The sequence below is a fragment of the Grammomys surdaster genome, unplaced genomic scaffold, assembly GCF_004785775.1.
Source record: "Grammomys surdaster isolate TR1022 unplaced genomic scaffold, NIH_TR_1.0 126271, whole genome shotgun sequence".
Lineage (NCBI taxonomy): Eukaryota > Metazoa > Chordata > Mammalia > Rodentia > Muridae > Grammomys > Grammomys surdaster.
This window is the reverse complement of record NW_021621071.1, coordinates 11,565,674-11,585,958: the sequence shown is the minus strand read 5'-3', so window position 1 is coordinate 11,585,958 and position 20,285 is coordinate 11,565,674. Positions and strand designations below refer to the sequence as shown.

General features: G+C 44.1%; 1 protein-coding gene across 3 annotated transcripts in view; it reads left to right on the top strand.

The window, feature by feature from the left end:
• Srgap1 (SLIT-ROBO Rho GTPase activating protein 1) overlaps positions 1-20,285 on the top strand; it is a 266,805-nt gene that overhangs the window by 127,456 nt on the left and 119,064 nt on the right. For all 3 annotated transcript variants that reach the window (XM_028759052.1, XM_028759051.1, XM_028759053.1), the window contains exon 3: positions 4,255-4,417. In XM_028759052.1, coding sequence (XP_028614885.1) covers positions 4,255-4,417 — 163 coding nt within the window. The remainder of the gene's footprint in view (positions 1-4,254; positions 4,418-20,285) is intronic.

Sequence of the window (20,285 nt, the reverse complement as noted above, 5' to 3'; positions counted from 1 at the left end):
ACGGACAGAGGAGGCTGAAGCATGTTCTATAATGGAGGTAGAGAAGGGAAGGACTTGGAAGAGTGGTGTCTGTGTGTGTGTGTGTGAGTGGTGTCTGTGTCTGTGTGTGTGTGTGTGTACACACATGTATGCGTAATGGTGCACAGACATGAATATGCACCTGCTATGGAGGCCATAGAACCTCAGGTGTTACACACCTCTCTCCACCTCCTCAGTGTTGGGGTCTGTGACTCTAATTCACATGCTTGTGTCTACAAGGCAAATACTACCACCTGGGCCATCTCCTTAGCCCCAAGAAGAGTGATCCATAAGTGGACACATATTGACTAGCTGACTCTGAAAGGGGACTGAAGAAGGGAGCCTCATGGTTTAGGACCAGAAGGGAGAGCTTTAAGCCAAGGTTTGTAAAGTAGTAGTTCTTTGAGAGCATGCTGTAACTGGATGGGCAGTGTGGCCACAGGCATTAATTGGAGTACACCACAGACTCTTACATGTCTTTGTGGACAGTTTGGCCTTTGTCCTGCAGACATAGGAACCTCTGCGGCATTTTAAGTTGACCTGCCCACACCTTCATTAAAGTGACGGGCAAGGTTGTGAGCTATGGGAAGGTAACTGGGAAGAGAGAACACCAAAGGTGGCATGGTGTGTGGCCTTACGGTCTTAGCCTTCCTAGAGAGAGATAGTACCCATTGTAGCATAGGCTTTTGTTTCAGACAGCACAGTGGGCCAGGAATCTGGAAACAGAGTTGCCATTTCAATTCTCAGCAATGATGGTTACAATATAGATACAATACACCTGGATGCATAGGGAGGCGAGAGATGTTTCCATGGTCAAAAAGACAAGAGAAGTGAAGGTCTGCGTATTGTTCAAAGGTACCCATCCCTTAATCCTGTAGAACAGGTAGCAATGAGGTCTACACAAGATGAAGATATAGAGAGATAAAGATGAAGACAAAGTTACCACTGTAAGCCTCGCTTCCTTTTCCTCCAGTTCCAGAGGATAGCCCACCCCAGTGATAGAGGAAATAAAACCCAGCTACCCTCCCACACAGGGACAAAAAGGACCTGCCTGCTCAGCCTGGGGACTGGGGGTGCTACTGAGAACCAGGCCTCTTTCTTCTCAGGGATCTTGAAGTTCCACTTAAAGCCTTCCCATGACCTTAGAGCCTGGTTTAAAGGGAGAGTAGCCAGGTTAGCAAGATGGCCTAGTAGGTGGAGGCCAAGCCTGATAACCTGAATTCAATTCCCAGAACTCACATGGTGGAAAGAAAATAAGCTACGAAGGTTGTTTTCTGATCCCCACGGGCATGTGCCCCTTCAACTAAATGCAATCAAATATCTATGCAAGCAGCTTCAAATTGCCTTTGACTTGAGCATTCTTCATTATTGAACGGAGAGCTGCAGATGAAATGGATTATAAATGAATCAGACACTCAAAACCCGCTTCATTAACAAGCCAGCCAGACCTGGGTCTGAAAAATGATTGCTGCATGACTCTGTCATTTCGTACCTTCTCTGAGCTTGGCTTTTTCTGACAGGAGGCATGGGAGCTTGTGACTGTTAAGTGGCAAAGTCCTCGTCGTGGCTGGTGGCTGGCTTGCGCATGTGTGTACGCATGCGCATAGCATTTCTTTTTGTTTTCCTGGATAAATGAGTCTTTAGCAGAGTCAGGCTTGCGCTCTTCGAAGCTAGAACTTGGAGCCTGTCTTTACTCAGTTTGAAGACAGTGTCTGTGCAAACGGTCCTCAGCCTAAAGTTGCTCTGCAAATAAAAAGAGCAAGGCTTGGGTCAGCCTCCCACACAAAGACTCAGTCTGATAGTCACTCTGGTCCTTATCCGATCTTTAGTAAGCTTTAGAGCTCTCGTGTTGACAGTCAGGACAAAGTGAGTGGCTGTGGTGAGGATTAAATAGAGTTAATGTTAAGTCTTGATCAGAGCAGTCTCCCAACAGAAATAGCTAACTTTCTATGCTCAGCACTTCCTCTCTGCCTGAGGCGTGATGGCAAACGTTTAAACACAGATAGGCACCCAAGTCGTCTTCGTGATGACCTCACGAAACAGGTTGTGCTATTTATCCATTGTACAAAGAGTCTGAAGTACAGAGAGATTAGTAGCGTCATCTCACGGCCACACAGGAAAAAAGTAGGAGCTGAGATGAGAACCTAGAGCAAGAACCACCCACAACCTTTCATTAATATTTATGCAAATTTGAGACAAGGTCTCTCCGAGTTATCCAGGCTGACTTGCGATTGGTCGTCTTCCTGCCTCGGCCTCCCAAGTTGTTGGGATTGCCCGCCTGTACCTTCAAGCCTGGCTTAAAGTCCTCAGCCTCACCCTGCCTACTGCTTCTCACTCAGTAAATGATAGCTGCTATTATTACCGCGTTATTATTGATATTACAGTTGGTGCTAATAGCAAGGCAATGATAATAACGTGTTTTATCCAGTCGATGAAGTACTACTTGACGCTTGTCGTCTGAGTGGACACTGAGAACACAAAGATGCATAAAATAGTCTCAAGGCATTTGTGAGCACCTCGGGACAGAGGATAAGCATTGTTCAGATGAACACAGTAGCACTTGCTTTCAGGGCTGACTAGACAGAGGGTATCAATCGAAAGGCTCTAATGCCTCTGCCATGGATACAATGTTCCTTCCTGATGGTTCAAAGAAAAAAAATGTCCCAGGTCAGGGCTAGATTTTCAGGGCACAAGGGGGTTCCTTCCCGGGATACTTTCTGGTCCTGATCTGGCTTACCTTTTCTTTTAGACGCAGATTATAACTCTATGTAGGTGTTCGGGTGGTGAATATTTTCTTTGTACTCGTTTTTAACACAGGGCCTTATTATAAGATATCCTTGACCTCGCTACCTAGCCTAGCCCGGCCTCAAACTCTTCACCCTCCTGACTCAGCTGCCCAGGTTCAGTGCAATAGTAAATGTAGAATCTGAGCGACCTAATGGTAGAAAGACGTGATGTTCTTTTTGTTTCCCCCGACTTTAATGTTCAGTCATAAATGTTTATGAATAATAAAATATTGCATCTTACTGAATAGTTGGCTCAGTAAAGGAAGGGCTTGCTGGCATCCTGCATCCGTATCCCAGAACCTGTGCATAGTAGCACATATGTATCTGTAAACCCTGCACTCCTGCAAGAAGACAAGAAGCAGAGAGAAGAGAATCTTTATTACTTTAAAGGCTGGTAGCCTGGCAGACACAGTGATAAATAGCGAGGCTCCTATTCAAACAATGTGGAAGATGAGGGCCCACCTCGGAGGTTGACCTCAGACCTCTACACCCATGCCACAACACATGTAGTCTCCTGTCTCTTCCCTGTCCCCTCCCCCTCCCCCTCTCATGTACACATGCAAATTAAAAAGAAGAAAAATGAATAAAACCCCACATCAGATTACATTCTTTGCCTGGGTTAGGAGAAACACTGCCGCTTTGCCATTTCATGGGTTAGGTGTTTTTTTTTTTTTTTTATAGCCAACAACAATAAATTGTGCTTTTAATTTTTATTTTCAGGCAGTAACATTTTGGTTGCTCACCGTGTTTGAATGGAGTTACTCTTTGACTATATATGTATCTATGTCTAAGTTTGTGTGCTTTGCAGTTCATTTGGTTTTATCATCTAGAATAAACCAGGATCATTTATGAGTCTGAGACAGCTCTGTTGAGTTTCATCGGGACATGTGACATGCCATGAGCCTGCAGACTTTTGGGTTCTACTCATAAGCCTCGAGACAATACCATAAAGCTCACATTCCCTGGGAATGGTTTTTGGAGGTTGGAGTCTATGCATCCAGGGATTAATAAATAACCCTCCAATTTGTATTCTGTGGAAAGCATCCTAGCCAAATTTCTTTTCCAGCAGTAGGCTGAACACTCAAAGCAGACTTTGTGAGCTGCGGCAGACCAGTCTGTGTGTGAGACAGTAGCCAATAGATTTTCATGTAAACATAAGTGCTTTCCTTGTGGGGGAGGGGACTAAACCTTGGGGGCTGCCTAAGCACGGTCTAGGTTGGGTTCCTGGGGCCCTGCTCAGGGGCAGAGAAGGCTATACCACGGTTTTTGAGCCAAGTTTTCTTTCCAGGCCTGGTAAGTTGCAGTATCCCTGCAGGCTGTATCGTGCCCTGATCTAAGAAACGCTCAGACCGCAATGAACAGTGGCAGCCCCATCTGCTGTCGCTCCTACATCTGCATGCGTCACCTCAAGGCTGACCCCGTGGTAATTCTGTCCTTCTTTATCTCTCAGGAAAGACCAGAACCTGTTGTCTCCAGTGAACTGCTGGTATTTGCTCCTGAACCAAGTGAGGAGAGAGAGCAAAGACCATGCCACCTTGAGTGACATCTACCTGAACAATGTCATTATGCGGTTCATGCAGATAAGCGAGGATTCCACCCGGATGTTTAAAAAGGTAGACTCCGTACACCCTGTCTCGGTGTGCTTCCAGATAACCACCTTGCCTACGGCCACACAGGAGAAGAGAATTAAAGGCGTGACTATCGTAAAGACACAAATTAGAGGATGAAACCTGAGTGTGTGTACTTCTACTGTACGCTCGTGGTGTGTATGTGTGTGCACATATGTGCGTATGTACGTTCTAATGTATACATTATTGTCTACTAGATATGCTTAGTTATATTCAGCAAATTAATGAATATTTTACCTTAAGAACATGAGCAAAAGAAATATTTTGGTGATGAGTACCTGCAGGGTGCTGGAGAGACAGGTCAGCGGTTAAGAGCTTACACTAGTTAGCTCATACTTAGAGGACCCAAGTTTGCTTCCTAGTGCCCAAGCTAGAAAGCGTATAACTGTCTGTAACTCCAGCTCCAGGGGGACTTGATGCCTCTGCCCTCCATAAGTGCTCACACTCATACCCATATACAAACACACACACACACTCTTAATTAAAATAATAAAATCTTTATTTTTTTTAAGTACCTGAAAGTTTCCTCTGTTTCCTCTGACTCTCACACTTAGAAGACAGAAGGCCCTCACATTCTTCTTTCCTGGCTCACACATGACCCAACTTGTAAAGCACATCACGTGTGTAGCCCTCCAGAAAAAATGTTATCACACTGTCTCCTTAAAGCCCAGCCTCAGAGACTATGGGAGACTAAAGTTGGGAAAAACAAAAATTCCACAGGGCCCAGAAAATTCAGTTTCTAAGATGTTAAAAAGCTTCCTTCTTCCTGAATCCATTTACAGAAAAAAAAAAACAAACAAAACAACAAAACCTGGGCTTCTAAGTCTTCACATCATTGATAGCTCCAGTCAGCCCGCAGCAAGTACTTTCGTTGTTTGGACATTTTTTTGTGGAGAACAATAACAGAATTGGAACATTTCCTGTATAAAGAGTCCTCACCCTTCAGTTTCTATGTTGAGAGAGTGAATCTCCACAGACCTTCTCAGCTTCATGTTAATGGTATTCCATGCCTAGATTGATACCCAGACCTTTCTTCTGTAATTCTTTTTAGCTTCAGAGAAGGGGTGGGGGGGGGATTCAGGCTTTATTTGTGTTTCAAAGGGGGCCTCTCAAAACAAGGGTGTAGTGTCACAGAGGCCAGCTGGAAGGCGCCTCAGCTGTGCTTGATGTAGCCCACATCAGATTTGATGTCTGACCTAGAAAAAAAATGGAATTTGGCAAGTTCTAAGACACTGTATCCAGTGTTCAATAGAGAGAGGGGGAGAGAGAGACGTGTTCCAAACAAAGGAGAACTTTCTGTGTTGGATCTAAGACTAGGCAGAGAAATATCTTAACATCTTAAATAAGAGAGCTTGAGTGTGTGTGTGTGTGTGTGTGTGTGTGTGTGTGTGTGTATGAGTTTCAACTGTGCCAGGGAAGTGAAGGAATGATCTTGTTCCTCCATGAGCCCCGTCTGTGGTATTCAGTGTGGTTGTATCCATGAGCATACACAGTGGTCCACATGCTGGGTATCTGCAAAGATGGAAGAAGGCTGGTCCCAGGAAGGTTGCAGCGAACCCACATTTGGATACTACTAAAAGATGCTTCACTGACATGGGGGCATTGGCAAGGATCCAGGACTTACGAGGCTAGTTCCTCGTTTCTTCATCCACTGAACAAAACATCCGTAAGCTGTGTGGCTGGCAAAGTCAGTCAAAAGACATGTCTCTACTCGCAGGGAACCCGTGATAATAATCAGGAATTCCCAAGCTAAATCGATGTGCAGCCCACTGTGGGAGCCTGGGGATGGGGATCTTCACTTAACACGGGAGACAGAAAAAGCTCCAAGTAAGAGGCTCTGGAAATGTAGAGGGGGAGCATTCATGAGACGAGGAAAGACAAGGGGGCCTGCAGGAACACATGTGTATGAGAAAATAGTTCCATAGGACTGGACTGCGGTTGATAGGATTAGAACAGGTGACGGGGTGGAGGCTAGCTAACCCGACCAGGTAAGGAGGGACCTCTCGTGACAAGGACAAGAGCTTAATGAAGCTGTAGAAACAAGGACGATATTCACGTGCATTTGACTCTTCTGCTTCCTCATTTTTGTGATCTTGGGAGATTGTTCTTGAGATTCAAGAGAATGCCCTGTCTCTACTCTTCCTGAGATTGAACACTGAACAAAGCAAGGTTAGGCAGAGGGAGAGGCTGAAACACTGTGAGCTCTGGGGTTTGGAGAACCTCTGGGGTCCTCTCATATCCAAGCAGGGAGCCTTGGGTTTCAGGTTCGGAGCCTTGGGTTTCAGGTTCAGAGCCCTTGAACTCAAGTGCTCTTAGGAAAGGCTGCTTCCTTTCATGGGAGGGAGTTCTCAAGGGCGATTCCCAGGGAGGGATCAGCTGTGAGTTTCAACAGCCCACAGCCAGTATTCCCAGTAGTTGAGGAAATGAAATCCTAATTTTTGTAAAGATCAGTCTGGGGAACGCACAGTAAATAAAAAAGCAAGCAGACACACGCCTGCTTGCTTGCCATCAGAATTCGTTACTCACTTAGATGCTGAGGTCTATGCGGTAGATTCCTGCTTACCGTCTACACAGTAGATTCCTGCAAACTTGGTTGTTTAGTGGGGGGTTTTATCTACACCCTGAACAGCCTTCTCTCTCAATTGAGAGAGAAAATGAGCTGGAGAGGCTGAGTCATTACAACCACAGAGACAAAGCTTACTGAGGAACCGTCAGCCTGCTAACATGCAAGCCCAACGCAGCCCACCTGCAGTCAAGGACGCCGCACTGAGGTCCCAATCACAGGTCCTCAGACTGCTAGACTTATCTTTTCTGCTGACTTTTGAGTTGTTGTGTTTTGTGTTCGCTTTGGTCTTCTAGGGAGCCAGGGCTGTCTCAGAGTGTGATTCTCTCCTCTCTGCCTCTCTGGTGCTGCGATTACAGACCTGCACCGCCACATCTGGCTTTCTCTTTCTTAGGCACCGAGTTTCCAGTTCTCCAGCTCGTTTTCCGATGTCACAGTGCTAGATTCGCTTAACAGCCTATCCTTTATCAAAATGGAATCACCACAGTGAGCCTGAAGTGGCCTTTAGAATAACTGTGGCACCTTTGGTGTGTACCTTTGGGAGAGAGTTTAGGGTGCCCTCATTTTTCAGTGCATTCCCCCATCTTTATGGAGATCTGCATAGATACTGTGTGCTTGATCGTACTGGCCTCTTAAACGTAATCAGAGGCAGAAGACTTTTATCCAAACTGTTCTGTCAAATCAAGAGTTCGGAGCAGGTAATTGCAGGGATGCTTTTATATCCAAATGGATATAATTATCAAGAAGACTCTGTAGGAATTCCCAATTCGAGGCAGAGCGGTAGGAAACACATAGAGACCTAGTTCTTCCTTGTACAGGAGCTTGACTCAGAAGCAGTTACAGAGGCAGTTCTATATGAACCCGGCATAAAGGGTGCCAAGCACTGTGGCCCAGCTCACGGAACCCCACAGCTCTTGGAGAGGACAGATACTATCTGTAAGCCATGTTTTGGGGTGATGGAAGAATGTGCTCAGAGAAGTAAGCCTGAAGAGAAATGCTCTCTGTGCATTCTTGTCTTTGCTCATAGGTGTTAGGTGGCTTGTAGCTACTTCAGACTTTCTTGGGTTTTTTTGGGGAGGCGGGGGCGGTGCTGATAATTGGTCGATTTATGTCTATGGTCAAACATTTTTGAGATTAGGTTTTTGGGTTGGCTGTATTCCTCCTCTCCTGCAAAAATCGATTCTACCCATGAGCATAGACTGAGAGACGAGAAGGTCTGTGTGTGCTAACACGGAGGCACTTGCCCGCCCATAATTCTTGCAGCTCTATTCACCATACTAGGGAATGGAATTAGCCTTGGTGTCTATCGACTGAAGATCGGATAATAAAAACATGGTCCGTGCACACGATAGAATCTTTTTCACATGCAAAGGCAAATGAAATTTGCAAATTTGCAAATAAGTGGGATGGAACTAGAAAAATGTATCTATTCCAGGAGGTGAACCAGGTGCAGAAAGACAAACGCCATGTGCTGCCTCTCATGTGGGTATCCTTGTTTTGAACCTTTAGATTTGTGTAACCAACTTGTAGTGCCTTCTGAATCCAGGGAGCTAGGAAAGGGACATTGGATGGGGGTGGGGGATGCCTTAGGGAGAAGGGGTAGGAGTGGGAAGGTTTCACCAGGTCTGGGGGTTGACGCTGAGGAAGAGGAGGAGTTAGCCAAAACCCACAATTGTATGAAAAATCTAGTGCCGTGTTAGCTAATTAAAAAATATAAGCTTGGAGGAGGAGGAGGAGGAGGAGGAGGAGGGGGAGGCGGAGGAGGCGGAGGAAGGAGGAGGAGAAGAAGGGGAAGAAGAAGAAGAAGGGGAAGAAGAAGAAGGAGGAGAAGAAAGGACATGCCCCACGTAGTTGGATAGCGCTAGTCCTAGAACCTGGGATTACTGCAACCGTGGCCCTCAGTCTTCATCAGAGAGAAGCTTCTTTTGCTGGATGGCTAAGACAGAGACTCACAGCTGGTCCAAGTACAGAGACTAGTTAATTGACGCTGGAGTACTCAGCTCTAAATGAAATGTAAACACCACCACCGCCCCTCCCAGGGCTCCGGGAACACAACGAGAGGCAGGGCAGAAATATTTTAAGAACCAGAGGCTGGGGAAGACTTCTGTGTAATGGCGACTTTTGAGGGGACAAAGCTGTCATACTCATGGACACGCAGCGCCGGCTGTGGCTGCCTGCATAAAACACACACACCCTTGCAATCATCATCCCACTGCTGCAGGCGTTGCTGTAGACTGGGCCTGTCGTTAGTCCTGGACTGGGGAAGGATCCCAGAGCTCTGCCACTCCCTGCTGAACAATGGGCTGCTGGGAATTCTAGGGGAGGCGGAGGCCTTGTCTTCAATCAGGTACCCATAGGTGGGCCCACCAGGCTTCAGAGGGCATTTCTAAACCCGTGCTCCAGCATGTGGTTAAACTCAAGTGGGTCACAAAAGGACACAAATGTGTAGGAGGGACTGTAGGGAGGAGAGGTGTGGGGAGGAGGGGTGGAGAGAGTGAGCATGCTCTGTAGCTCGCATGGAATCATGGGAGAACATCTGTGGATGGAGGCAGCAAATATGTCAGTCATCCACCCTAAAGCAGCTGAGACTGGCCTCAGGCCACTAAGAATAGCCCTCCTCTGGCCTAAGCGCATGGGACTCAGAGACCTGAATCCATAGGCGAGTTTGACCATCGAGGATGGCGTGGCTTACTCTGACAGGAGGGGGAGATGACGGCTAAGATCTGTAGTCTTTCTTTCATTTGCTTCTGTCAAAGTAAGCTGTATCTCTGTATATGCTTCAGTGTGAAGGACGAAGACATTTCACGGGGATAAAGCCACACTGCCGAAGGGAGCATTTAAAGGAAGTCACTTGTCCAAACATATGTTTTAGTTGAAGTTAATTTTAAAAATAAAAATAAAAAATACATACAAACCACGGGTGTACTGCCAATCGCTAAGGCTCTGACCTTGAGAAAAAGTCCGTGAGGAGCTGATGGATGGCTCAGCGGATAAAGGTGTTTGCCGCTAAGCCTGATGAAACTGAGTTCAAGGCTGGAGACGGGGCTCAGCTGTTAAAGGATAGGCTTACAATCTAATAAAGAAACAGTGCAATCCCCAGAGCCTACGTGGTGAAATGAGAACTCCCACACATTGGCCCTCTGACCTCAGTATGCTCACTATGGTTTGTATGTGACAGCACCCCTCCCCCATACCCCCCACACGCATGCACAAACAGCTATTTTTTTTAAAAACCTATACATTTTGAAGTATTAAAAATGAAAACTGCCAACCCATTTCATAGTCATATTTTTTAATTATAACAATACTTTTTGAATATAACAATAATTTATGATAAAATATATTTTTTAGATATAACAATAATTTCTTTATAGAAATGTCGGAAACACTGAAAATATTTTTAAAATAACCCAATTTGACACAATCCGTTAATGATTTGTATTTTTTGAATAGTGACATGTATGTTCATAGATATAGAATGCAAACATTTTACACTATGTGCGTATATACATATTTCACAATTGCATATACGTGTGGCACTTATTCATATGTTGCGGATTGTTTTAAATTGAGATACAATTGCATGTCGCTTGTTCACCTGCCCTCCTCATGTAAAACAGTGACATTTCTCATGCCTAGAAATGACCCCTCAGATAGGGGAGTTGATGGCCTCATGGTGTACATCACGGTTTGCATGGTTCCGTGCCTTTTCCTGTAACTGGACAAGTGAGTCTCTCACGTACCAGAGAGATTTAGGTTGCATAATCAGAGAAGGAACTGCCAGGTCAAGGGCAGCCGCAGACTTTCACAGTGTGGTTGCCCTTCTTGTCCTTGTGAGGTTCTGGACTGCTGACAGCCATGACTCTGACTTATCCAAGTATACGTTCCCTGAAAAGTAAATGGACTGGTCTTCGGCTTTTCTTTTCTTTTTTTTTTTATTAGCAGAGGGCAACCAGACATGAGTTAGTATGCTTATGCAACATTCGTAAATAATATAGCAAGAACCTTTCCAAGGCATTTTAGTGCACTGTACCAGAAGAATTAAATGGTGTTCTGGTGGCCTCGGGGGCAGCTTAATTATTGATACAAGGAAGAAAAGCCCAAGCCAGCATTACTCTCTGGTTCTCTTGAGTCTCAGGAACCATATGGCTAGCTCATTTTTTTTCTAGAAGTAAATCAAAACTGGACTTATTTCTTATAATGGCAGAATTTCCTGAAGTCTTTCTATGAAATATTTTCAGTTGTTTTTTTTTTGTTTGTTTTTTGGGTTTTTTGGTTTTTTTTTTTTTTGTGAGTTACATACCAAGATGGCTGGGCCTAGTAAATGCTCTATGAATGGCCGGTGGTTGGTGCCTGTTTTTCTTGGCTTCCTAGAATTGCCTTGTTGCCTAGCAACAGCAAGCCATGGATGACTCACCTGGCTAGAAGTTTGGCAGGTGAGCTGCTACAGACAAGCAATTTGCCATCTGTTCAGAGGCTTTATCAAAGTCTTAGGGGGTGTTAAGCACACAACCTGAGTGTGTCTCCTTGAAAACGCATTACATAATGGTTTAAGAATCCAGCTGAAGTCAGCAGTGTTGAAAGCTTTCTCCATATGGTATGTCGCTTTGGTACCAGTGCCCAAAGGTCAGTAGGGGAGCCAATAATTAATTACCATGAGAATAGTTACCTAGAAACGTCTGAAAACTTGACTTGTTGAGACTTCTCTAGGTTACTTTTCTTTTGTCTGTGAATCTTTGCCTTTTGGACTTTGTACATGAACATACTGTGTAAAAGAGATGCCCAATGTAATAATTGTTGTATAAATTAAAACCTCAAGGGAAACAACATGGCCCAGATCATACCAATTAATGAGGTGGGAAGAGCAATATGTAGAGGAGACAGTTTGTCCATGAGTGGGGAACCGGCTGATTCTGCAGGGCCTGTTGAAATGTGCACTTTGAATTTTCATTATTCGGGTGAGGGATGACGTGAGGTCTTCTGACTAAGAGAGCAGTTGGATAGAGGCTGCAGCTGCGTTTTCTCCTCAGTAGTAGTGTGAAATAACAACGAATGAAGAGGCATGGGTGCGGAAACTAGAATGATCCTTTTGAGTTCACATAACTCCTGTTAGTTCTCTGGACCTTTCACAGACTCCTGCCTCACCCAAAGTGAAGGCCTAGACCTCTTGTTCTGATTATAGATGGATGGATGGATAGATAGATAGATAGATAGATAGATAGATAGATAGATAGAGAGATAGATAGATAGAGGATAGATTGATAGATAGAGGATAGATAGATAGAGGATAGATAGATAGATAGAGGATAGATTGATAGATAGAGGATAGATAGATAGAGGATAGATATAGATAGATAGATAGATAGATAGATAGATAGATAGATAGATAGAGGATAGATAGATAGATAGATAGATAGGGTACTGAATCCCTTTCTGACATATTCCACATTTACTTGTTTGTAACTCTGCTTAATTTGCATGCAAGCTCCCAAGGGAAGGACCTTTGTGTTGTTCACAGTAATTGGTACATACTACACGCTCAACAGATATTCCTTGAGTGATTACAGTAATGGATAAAAACTTAACATCTATTTTACAAACAAGCCATCAATGGCATGCACACAATGTGAATCTCAAAATGTGTTAGCGCCATGCAGGATTTTCAGGGCCACATTTAAACAGCACCGTGGTGTGCACGACGTCCTTAAGAGAAGACAGCATCGGTTGTCCTGGGAAATAGTCCCCGCCCCCCTTCAGAGGCCAGAGTCTGGGCAAAGACTGATCACCTCCGTCACTGGAGCAGGTAGTCTCCTCTTCCATGGACCACTGGCTGTAGCAAGTCACAGCAGAAAATACAGATAGTTATCTTCCAGAAATTTCCCTGTAAAGAGGAAGAGCAAAGATGAAGGTGTGTAGGTATTTACAGAAGTGTATGGGGCCAGGAAAGGTTTTGATTTCGTATACATGTGTTAGTTTCTTGCTTTGGTTGCTGTCTGTGTTTTGAAACTAGTCAAAGTGGAAGGCATCACAGATAAAAGAAAAACTAGGCTGAGGAGGGCGCTCATTTGACAAAGCACTTGCTATGCAAGCATGACTGCTTGAATTTGACTCCCCCACAACCCATGTAAAAATGTTGGATGCCATGCCTGTCCTGTGTTGGAGACATGGAGACACATGCGCCCCTGGGACCCACCAACTAGCCAGCCTAGCATTCTTGGTGAGCTCCAATCCTGTGAGGAATTCTGTCTCAGAAAACAAGGCAGTCAGCTCCTGAGATTGACCCCTGACCTCACACGAACCTGAATACACTCACACACACACACACACACACACACACAGCATTGGGAAGAGGAGATACTCCAGGGGCTGGGAGAAAACAAATAGAACTGTATCAGATAAGGATCCAAAGGACAGACAGGAGACTCTTGGCAGAGCAGATGTCACAGTTGTCATGGCTGCAGACAGTCCCGTTGGTTACAAGGAGAGCAGAATGATATAGGATTCTCAGTTCCAGGTTCTCTGTGCCGGTGGATGTGATCCCATGTGCTGAAATGTCTGTTGAGAACAACGAATTTGCAGAAAAACAAAATTGCCAGAAAGAAGAGAGGATTCTATAAACACCCTGGGGAAACCGAATTAAAAATAAAATTGAATCTGAGAATGGAAGGAGTACGCATTTTATAACATTGTCTTAGTGGTGCTCTTAGGAGCGGCTGAGTCATACAAGTGCATTAACACATCCTTATTGCCAAAAAGAGCACAGTCTGGGTCTGGGTATGACCTGAAATGTTGACAGGCAACAACGGAGGAAGGACTGCTGGAGGCAGCGGAGGGAAGTGATGACCCTACCGTTTTCTCTGCAGTGAAAATGTTCCTGGAAAAAAAAAAGCAATGAAGTCCCCACGTTAAATGAATGCCATGCTTTCTCAACTACACATTTGGCTGTGATATACTGTACACAGAACTGGCCCCAGTGATGTTCTGCCTTGTGTCTGCTGTCAGCAGGCCTCGCCCATCCTGACTTTAGGCTGTGGCACTCGGACGGTGGAGAATACAAATCAAGCAGACTGTTGAAAATGCTGGCGCTCACCCTCTCACGATGCAGCTGGAACCCTGAGACAAGCATGGGTCCAAGTCCTAGTTAACCAGCTATATGAATGAGACCACATGAAAGGAGACAGACGTGCTAAGTGACAGCTAGCCGGCTACTAGACATAGGAATTAGAGCATCTTACATCATTCAACTGCCAGCGGACCACAGATGCAAGAGACAACACAGCCCTGCCAGCCCAACACAGAGCAATCCCCCCCCCAACTCCATCTCACGGCACCCTGTGCTAAGTGAAATGAAGCTTTGTGCTACTAGCTTTGAGGGCTTTGTTACAGGGCAAAAGCTAAATGATACACCAGATAAATACCTGTGCTCGCCAACAGGAAAGATGAAATCAAAAGGTAAATACAGGCTCCGAGGGAACGGAGTCAGCATAGTCCGTGTCTCTCCCACTAAGTGTGTCCATAAAACCTAGACACAGTGCCTACGGCGGCAGTCTCAAGGCTAAGTAGTAGGAGGCAGATGAAAGGCCAGACTTCAGAGTTCTGCCGGATCGGCAGTGTTTCCCTCATTTTCCCTTCAGTATCTTCCAGCCTGGATGCCTGACAGCAAGGAGCCTGTAAGCAGACACCGGACTCGAACACAGGCCTGTAGATAACACCTTTTACTGCAATTTGGAAAGCAGAGTGGGGACAGGAATGTGTGGTTTCAGTGTCTGCTGTTCACACTTTCTTTGTGGCTCCGTACCTCTGAGTGACAAACATTGTGCAACAGATACCAAAATCTTGTAAAAGTCTTATTGGAGAGAGAGATTACCTTCCCTGGTAGATGAGCTGCTTTCCATGGTTAGCAAACACCAATTTTGTTCTTGGACATTCAGCATGTGTGGAAGAAATAGATAAAACAGTCTAGGCTGGGCTAGGCTGGGCTAGGCTGGGCTAAGCTAGGCTAAGCTAAACTAGGCTAGGCTAGACTGGGCTAGGCTAGGTTCCTGGCTCTCTAATTTTTAGACTAAAAGGGGGAGTCTAGAAAGGCAAAAAGTAATAGAGATTACATAAACGGATCTCCTGAACTTCTCCATTGAAAGGAAAGAATGAACACACAAGTATGGCCAACGTTCTTGCTAGTGCTGTTTGGCCAACATTTACATTAGCACACAGTGTGACTAACGTTTACATTAGCACAGTGTGGCCAACGTTTACAGTGTCAGCATTTCTAAAAGAGAGAAGGAAAAGTATGTACAGTAATAAATATTTGAGGATAACTTCAAGTAAATAGCCCAAATTCAACAAATGACACATTTAGCAAGTCTAGATGTTCAAGTTTACCGAATGTAGACTAGAGAAGCCCAGATGAACTGAAAATTAGAGACAACAAAATTCGTTGGAAGCAACCAGTGAAACACAATTCACGCTTCATGAGGCGCAACAACTCACACTGTGGGGTGCTGTGTTCAACTGTGGGGTGCTCCACTCTCTCAGAGTCAGCAGCACCTCCCAGTAGTGACAACCAAACACGCCTGCAGACACTGCCAGATGTTTTCTTAGGCAAAATCGGCCTCAGTTGAGAAATATTGATTTAAATTGAGTCTTCAATCCTGCCAAACAGGTATTTTTACTTTAAGGAATTGTTCTGGTTTGGTATGATTTATAATCGTTGAGTTTATAAACTTAAAACAACAAACATGAGACTGCTTTAAGAAATCATCTAATTCTCTTGCTTCTCATTTTAAAAAGGAATTTTTAAAAGTACTTTTTAGTACCTGATTTATTTAGATTTTGCTATTTATGAAAGATCACACCTAATCTAGTTTGGTTGGTTGGTTTTGTTTTTTGATTTGGTCTGGTCTGGTCTGGTCTGGTCTGGTCTGGTCTGGTCTGGTCTGATTTGGCTTGGCTTGCCTTGGTTTGGTTTTTTGAGACAGGATTTCTCTGTGTAGCCCTGACTATCCTGAAACTCACTCTGTAGACCAGGCTGGCCTGAGACTCACAGAGATCCGCCTGCTTTGCCTCCCAAGTGCTGGGATTAAAGTGTGCACCAACATTGCCTAGATCAAGTTCATTTTTTAAAAGTCATAGTTGGGCCAGGAAGATGGCTTAGCGGGTCAGACACCTGCTGTGCAAACATGAGGGCCCATGTTCACATCCCTAGAACCCACGCAAAAATCATTGCCTGCATCTGTAACACTGGTGTTTCTTTGTCAAGACGAGAGGTGAAGAGAGGAATGCCTAGAAGTGTTCTCTCTTTCTCTTTCTCTTTCTCTTTCTCTTTCTCTTTCTCTTTCTCTTTCTCTCTTTTTCTTCCTCTCTCTCTCTCTCTCTCCCTCTCCCTCTCCCTCTCCCTCTCCCTCCTCCATCTCTCTCTCACACACATACACACATACACACACATTAAAAATAATAATAAGACAGGGGCTGGCTCCATGGTTCAGAGTGTAAGAGTACTTGTTGCTCTTGCAGGAGATCTGGGTTTAGTTCCTAGCCATGTGTGGTGGTTCACAACTATCAATGACCTCAGTTCCAAGGGATCCATTGCTTTCTTCTGACATCTGTAGACACCAGGAACATGCTTGGTACTCACATACATACGTGCAGGCAAATACCCATACACAGAAAGTCAGATGAATAAGTTGAAAAACAAAATCATCAAAACCAAAACAGATATGGGCTAGTGAGACAACTCAGCTGGTAAAGACACATGTCACCCATCCTGATGACCTGGCTGGATACCCGGAATCCACATGGTAGCAGGAGAGAACCAGGCCTCATAAGTTGCCTTCTTACTTTTACCCACAAAGTGTGCTGTGGGTGTTTCCGTATAAAATCCATATGCTGTAAAACAAAAACAAACCCAGAGATAGGATCTAAACTGCTCTACTGTTTGAATGTGTTACTTCGAGAAAACTGGAATAGTAAGAAGCTTGCTTACTCAGGAGAAGGCTTTGATGGTGCACAAATCTGGGAATAAAGTTTACCTTGTCATGCAAATCGTGACCGGGAGACATCTGTCTATCCTTCAAAACGTACCTTGTCCATATCAACTGAGAGTGAACTGCCTTGATTTCTGTTGTTCTAAAGACTTGTTAGTAGTTAAAGTTTTGCTGCATTGTCCATACAAATCAGATATTCTTAAGATTTCCACTCCTATAGGTGACTGCTCTTTGCCCCATTAGGAAGGGACTGGGGGACTCTAAACATTATTTCAGGTTCTTGTGCTTTTATTGATCAAACTGATGTAGATGAGGACTGATTCACAAGACAGGGCAGTTGCAAGTGTGTGCTCCCAAGTCCTCTCAGTGTCTTCACCCCCACCCTGTGAAATACAGAGTCAGTGTGATAGCAGGAGCTGTAAACCAACACACAGTTGTCTGGGAGACAAGGAGAGCTCACCCTGGCTCCTTCAAATCATCTTATTCAAGGGACCAGTCACTGGGAATGCTAAACACTGAGAAAGGGAGTCTTAACGTAGGACACGGTAGCTGTCTCCAGACATTTGAAGCCTGTCCCACAGACACCCCCACTGCTCATTCTACAAGTTGTTAAGAATATATAGTGGATTGTAAGTGGAGACAGGTGTTCACTTCACCCCACGGCAGACCTAGCAATTACGCAGTCTGAAATCTGCCTCAGAAACAGTCTGCTTCATTGCAGCTTTGCAGAACTCTCTGGGATGGACTTCAGTCTCCTTAATGTCTTGTTCTAAAACACTCGTTTTGACTTAGGTTGAATTGACTAAAACGTTTCTGATTTGGAAGATGATACAAAGATCGTTTCACCAGCATTTGAAAAAGCAGAAAGTGGTTTCATAAGATGAAGTAAGGACATGCTGAGCAACTGATACTGTCACAGTGACAGTAAGAGGTGCCGATTATGGAATGCCTGGTGTGTGCCAGGCAGTCTGTCACATGCAAAACAATGGGCAGCTCATCTGATCCTTGCAATGAACATAGGGAAGCAGGCTCTGTAATATTTTCCACTGAAGTGATGAGGAAACAGCTCAGAAAAAAATCGATTTTCAGATGCTTTGACCCTGTTCCTTCCTCTCTTGAAGACTTGAGTCTCTTGTTTTCTTTTTCAATGTGCATGACCCGCTAGCCATGAATGTTTGATTTTTTTTTTATTTGGGGCTGTGTTTTATTTTGATTTCTCTGGGTGTATTTCGTAAGCCAAGTTACAGGAATCTCTGTTTTTTTCTCCTGTACCTCCTCTGTCCATCTTCAGATCCGCTGTCAGTTTAGAGGGCTCATTAACCACAGTGGTTCTGAGTAATGCTGTTGACCAGTGTCTACCTTTAAATCAGTGGCTCTCAACCTTCCTAAGGCTATGACCCTCTAATACATTACAGTTCCTCACGCTGTGGTGACCCCCAACCCTAAAATTATTTTCCTTGCTCCTTCAGAACTGTCACTTTCTGTTATGAATCATGATGTAATCATGATAGAATCATGATATAAAGATCTGATAATGCAGCATATCTGATATGCAGCCCACAGGTTGAGAACTGCTCCTCTGAAGGAAGGTGTCAACCTTTAGGAAGGTTCAATTCTTGAAGACGAGATCTGAAACTAAGTATCCTATTGAGGAGTGATATGGAGTTTTTTTAAAATAGTTTGAATAGACACAATTCAGACTGGACAGATCTTGTTTTCTTTGCTTTTCAGACTAGATGATAAGGCCATTTTTTGTGTGTGTTTCAGTAAATTACTGTTAAAAATGGAAGAAGGTCTGACTGAGTTTGAATGAATGAATTTGTATCAGTGTCTCCATGACTCTCTGTGCTTTGCATTAAGATAAGCAAACCTGCCCACTGGCTTATTTCCCTAGATGCCCCATGCCTACTTGTGGTGTGTGGAGACTTAGGTCACAGAGCACCCTGCACTATGTGATATAGTGTGCCTTACCCTAGACTGTGCTTCTGACCCAGATAACCCTGTTGTAGTTTTTAGTTGGGGAACAGTCACAGCTATATCAGGAAGGAAAGCCCTTGACTTTCCTAAGAAATAAATACCTAGGTTCTTGTTTTGAAGAAACACATAGAAATAAGTTACTGATAAAGCTGTTATTAAATTTTTGTGAAGCACATTAAAAACTGATCAGAATATGCACTGATAATTTAATTGGCTGTATTGTGGACTGGGCTAAAGTTTTACTAACTTTTTCTAATTTTGGGGTAGTCATTGAAGGACAGGGTCTCACTCTCAAGCCCTCGTTGGCCTGTAACTCTCTCTGTAGATTAGGCCAGCCTTTACTTCACAGAGACTCTCCTGTCTCTGCCTCCTGAACTTGTTCTGCCTTTAATTGGGTAGGTCTATTTATGTGGCCACAGAGAGTTTACACTTAAGTCATTTTTTCAGTAAGTGACAGAGAAAAAGTATTTCCAATTTATTACCATTTTCAATAAATAAACCTGGCATGAAAAATAACATTTTTCAACCTTAAGACATTTACTGTGTTAAAACTTGTCTCTTGGGCCTGTTTTTATTTATTTATTTTTGTTTCTGTTTTTGAGACTAGGTCTCACTATGTAGCTCTGGCTGTCCTGAAACTCACTGTATAGAATAGGTTAGCCTCAAACTCACAAGAGACCCACCTACCTCTGCCTCCTGAGTGCTGGGATTAAAGGCGTGCACCACTATGTCCAGCAGGACTACTTTTAAAACTGTCTATTTCAATTTATATGAATATCATATCAATCCTGTGTATGTTCTAGTTAATTATTAAATCAGCCAGTTGTCTGAATGTAGTGAGTAACAAGCCCACTGAGCACACGTGTGGTTTTCATTCTCCCTGTGTGTTCTGTGCATTCTAGTGAGTTCATCCGAGCAGTTACCACAGATCACAAAAGGACAGGCTGAAGTGAGAAAAGTCAAGAAGGAAGAGGGAGGGAGGCAGGCAGGCACAGTGAGGAAGGACACAGCCTGGGCTAGTGAAGGTCATGGTTTGTCATGAGCCCAGTTCCCTTTAAGAGGATAATACCACAGTCAGAAAACTAAGTAAAATCATGATTAAAATACAAAAATGTATAAAAATTGAGGAAAAGATATCATTGAAGGGTAATTTTCATTAGGTAACACCATTTAGAGATAATTTATTTAAATTTCATCTCCCAATGACTTAAAATAGAGGGAACAGACATGTAAACTACATATGCTTATATCTCTACATATGGCCTATAGACTACATATGTTCACACCTCTACATATGACCTATAGACTACATATGTTCATATGTCTACATATG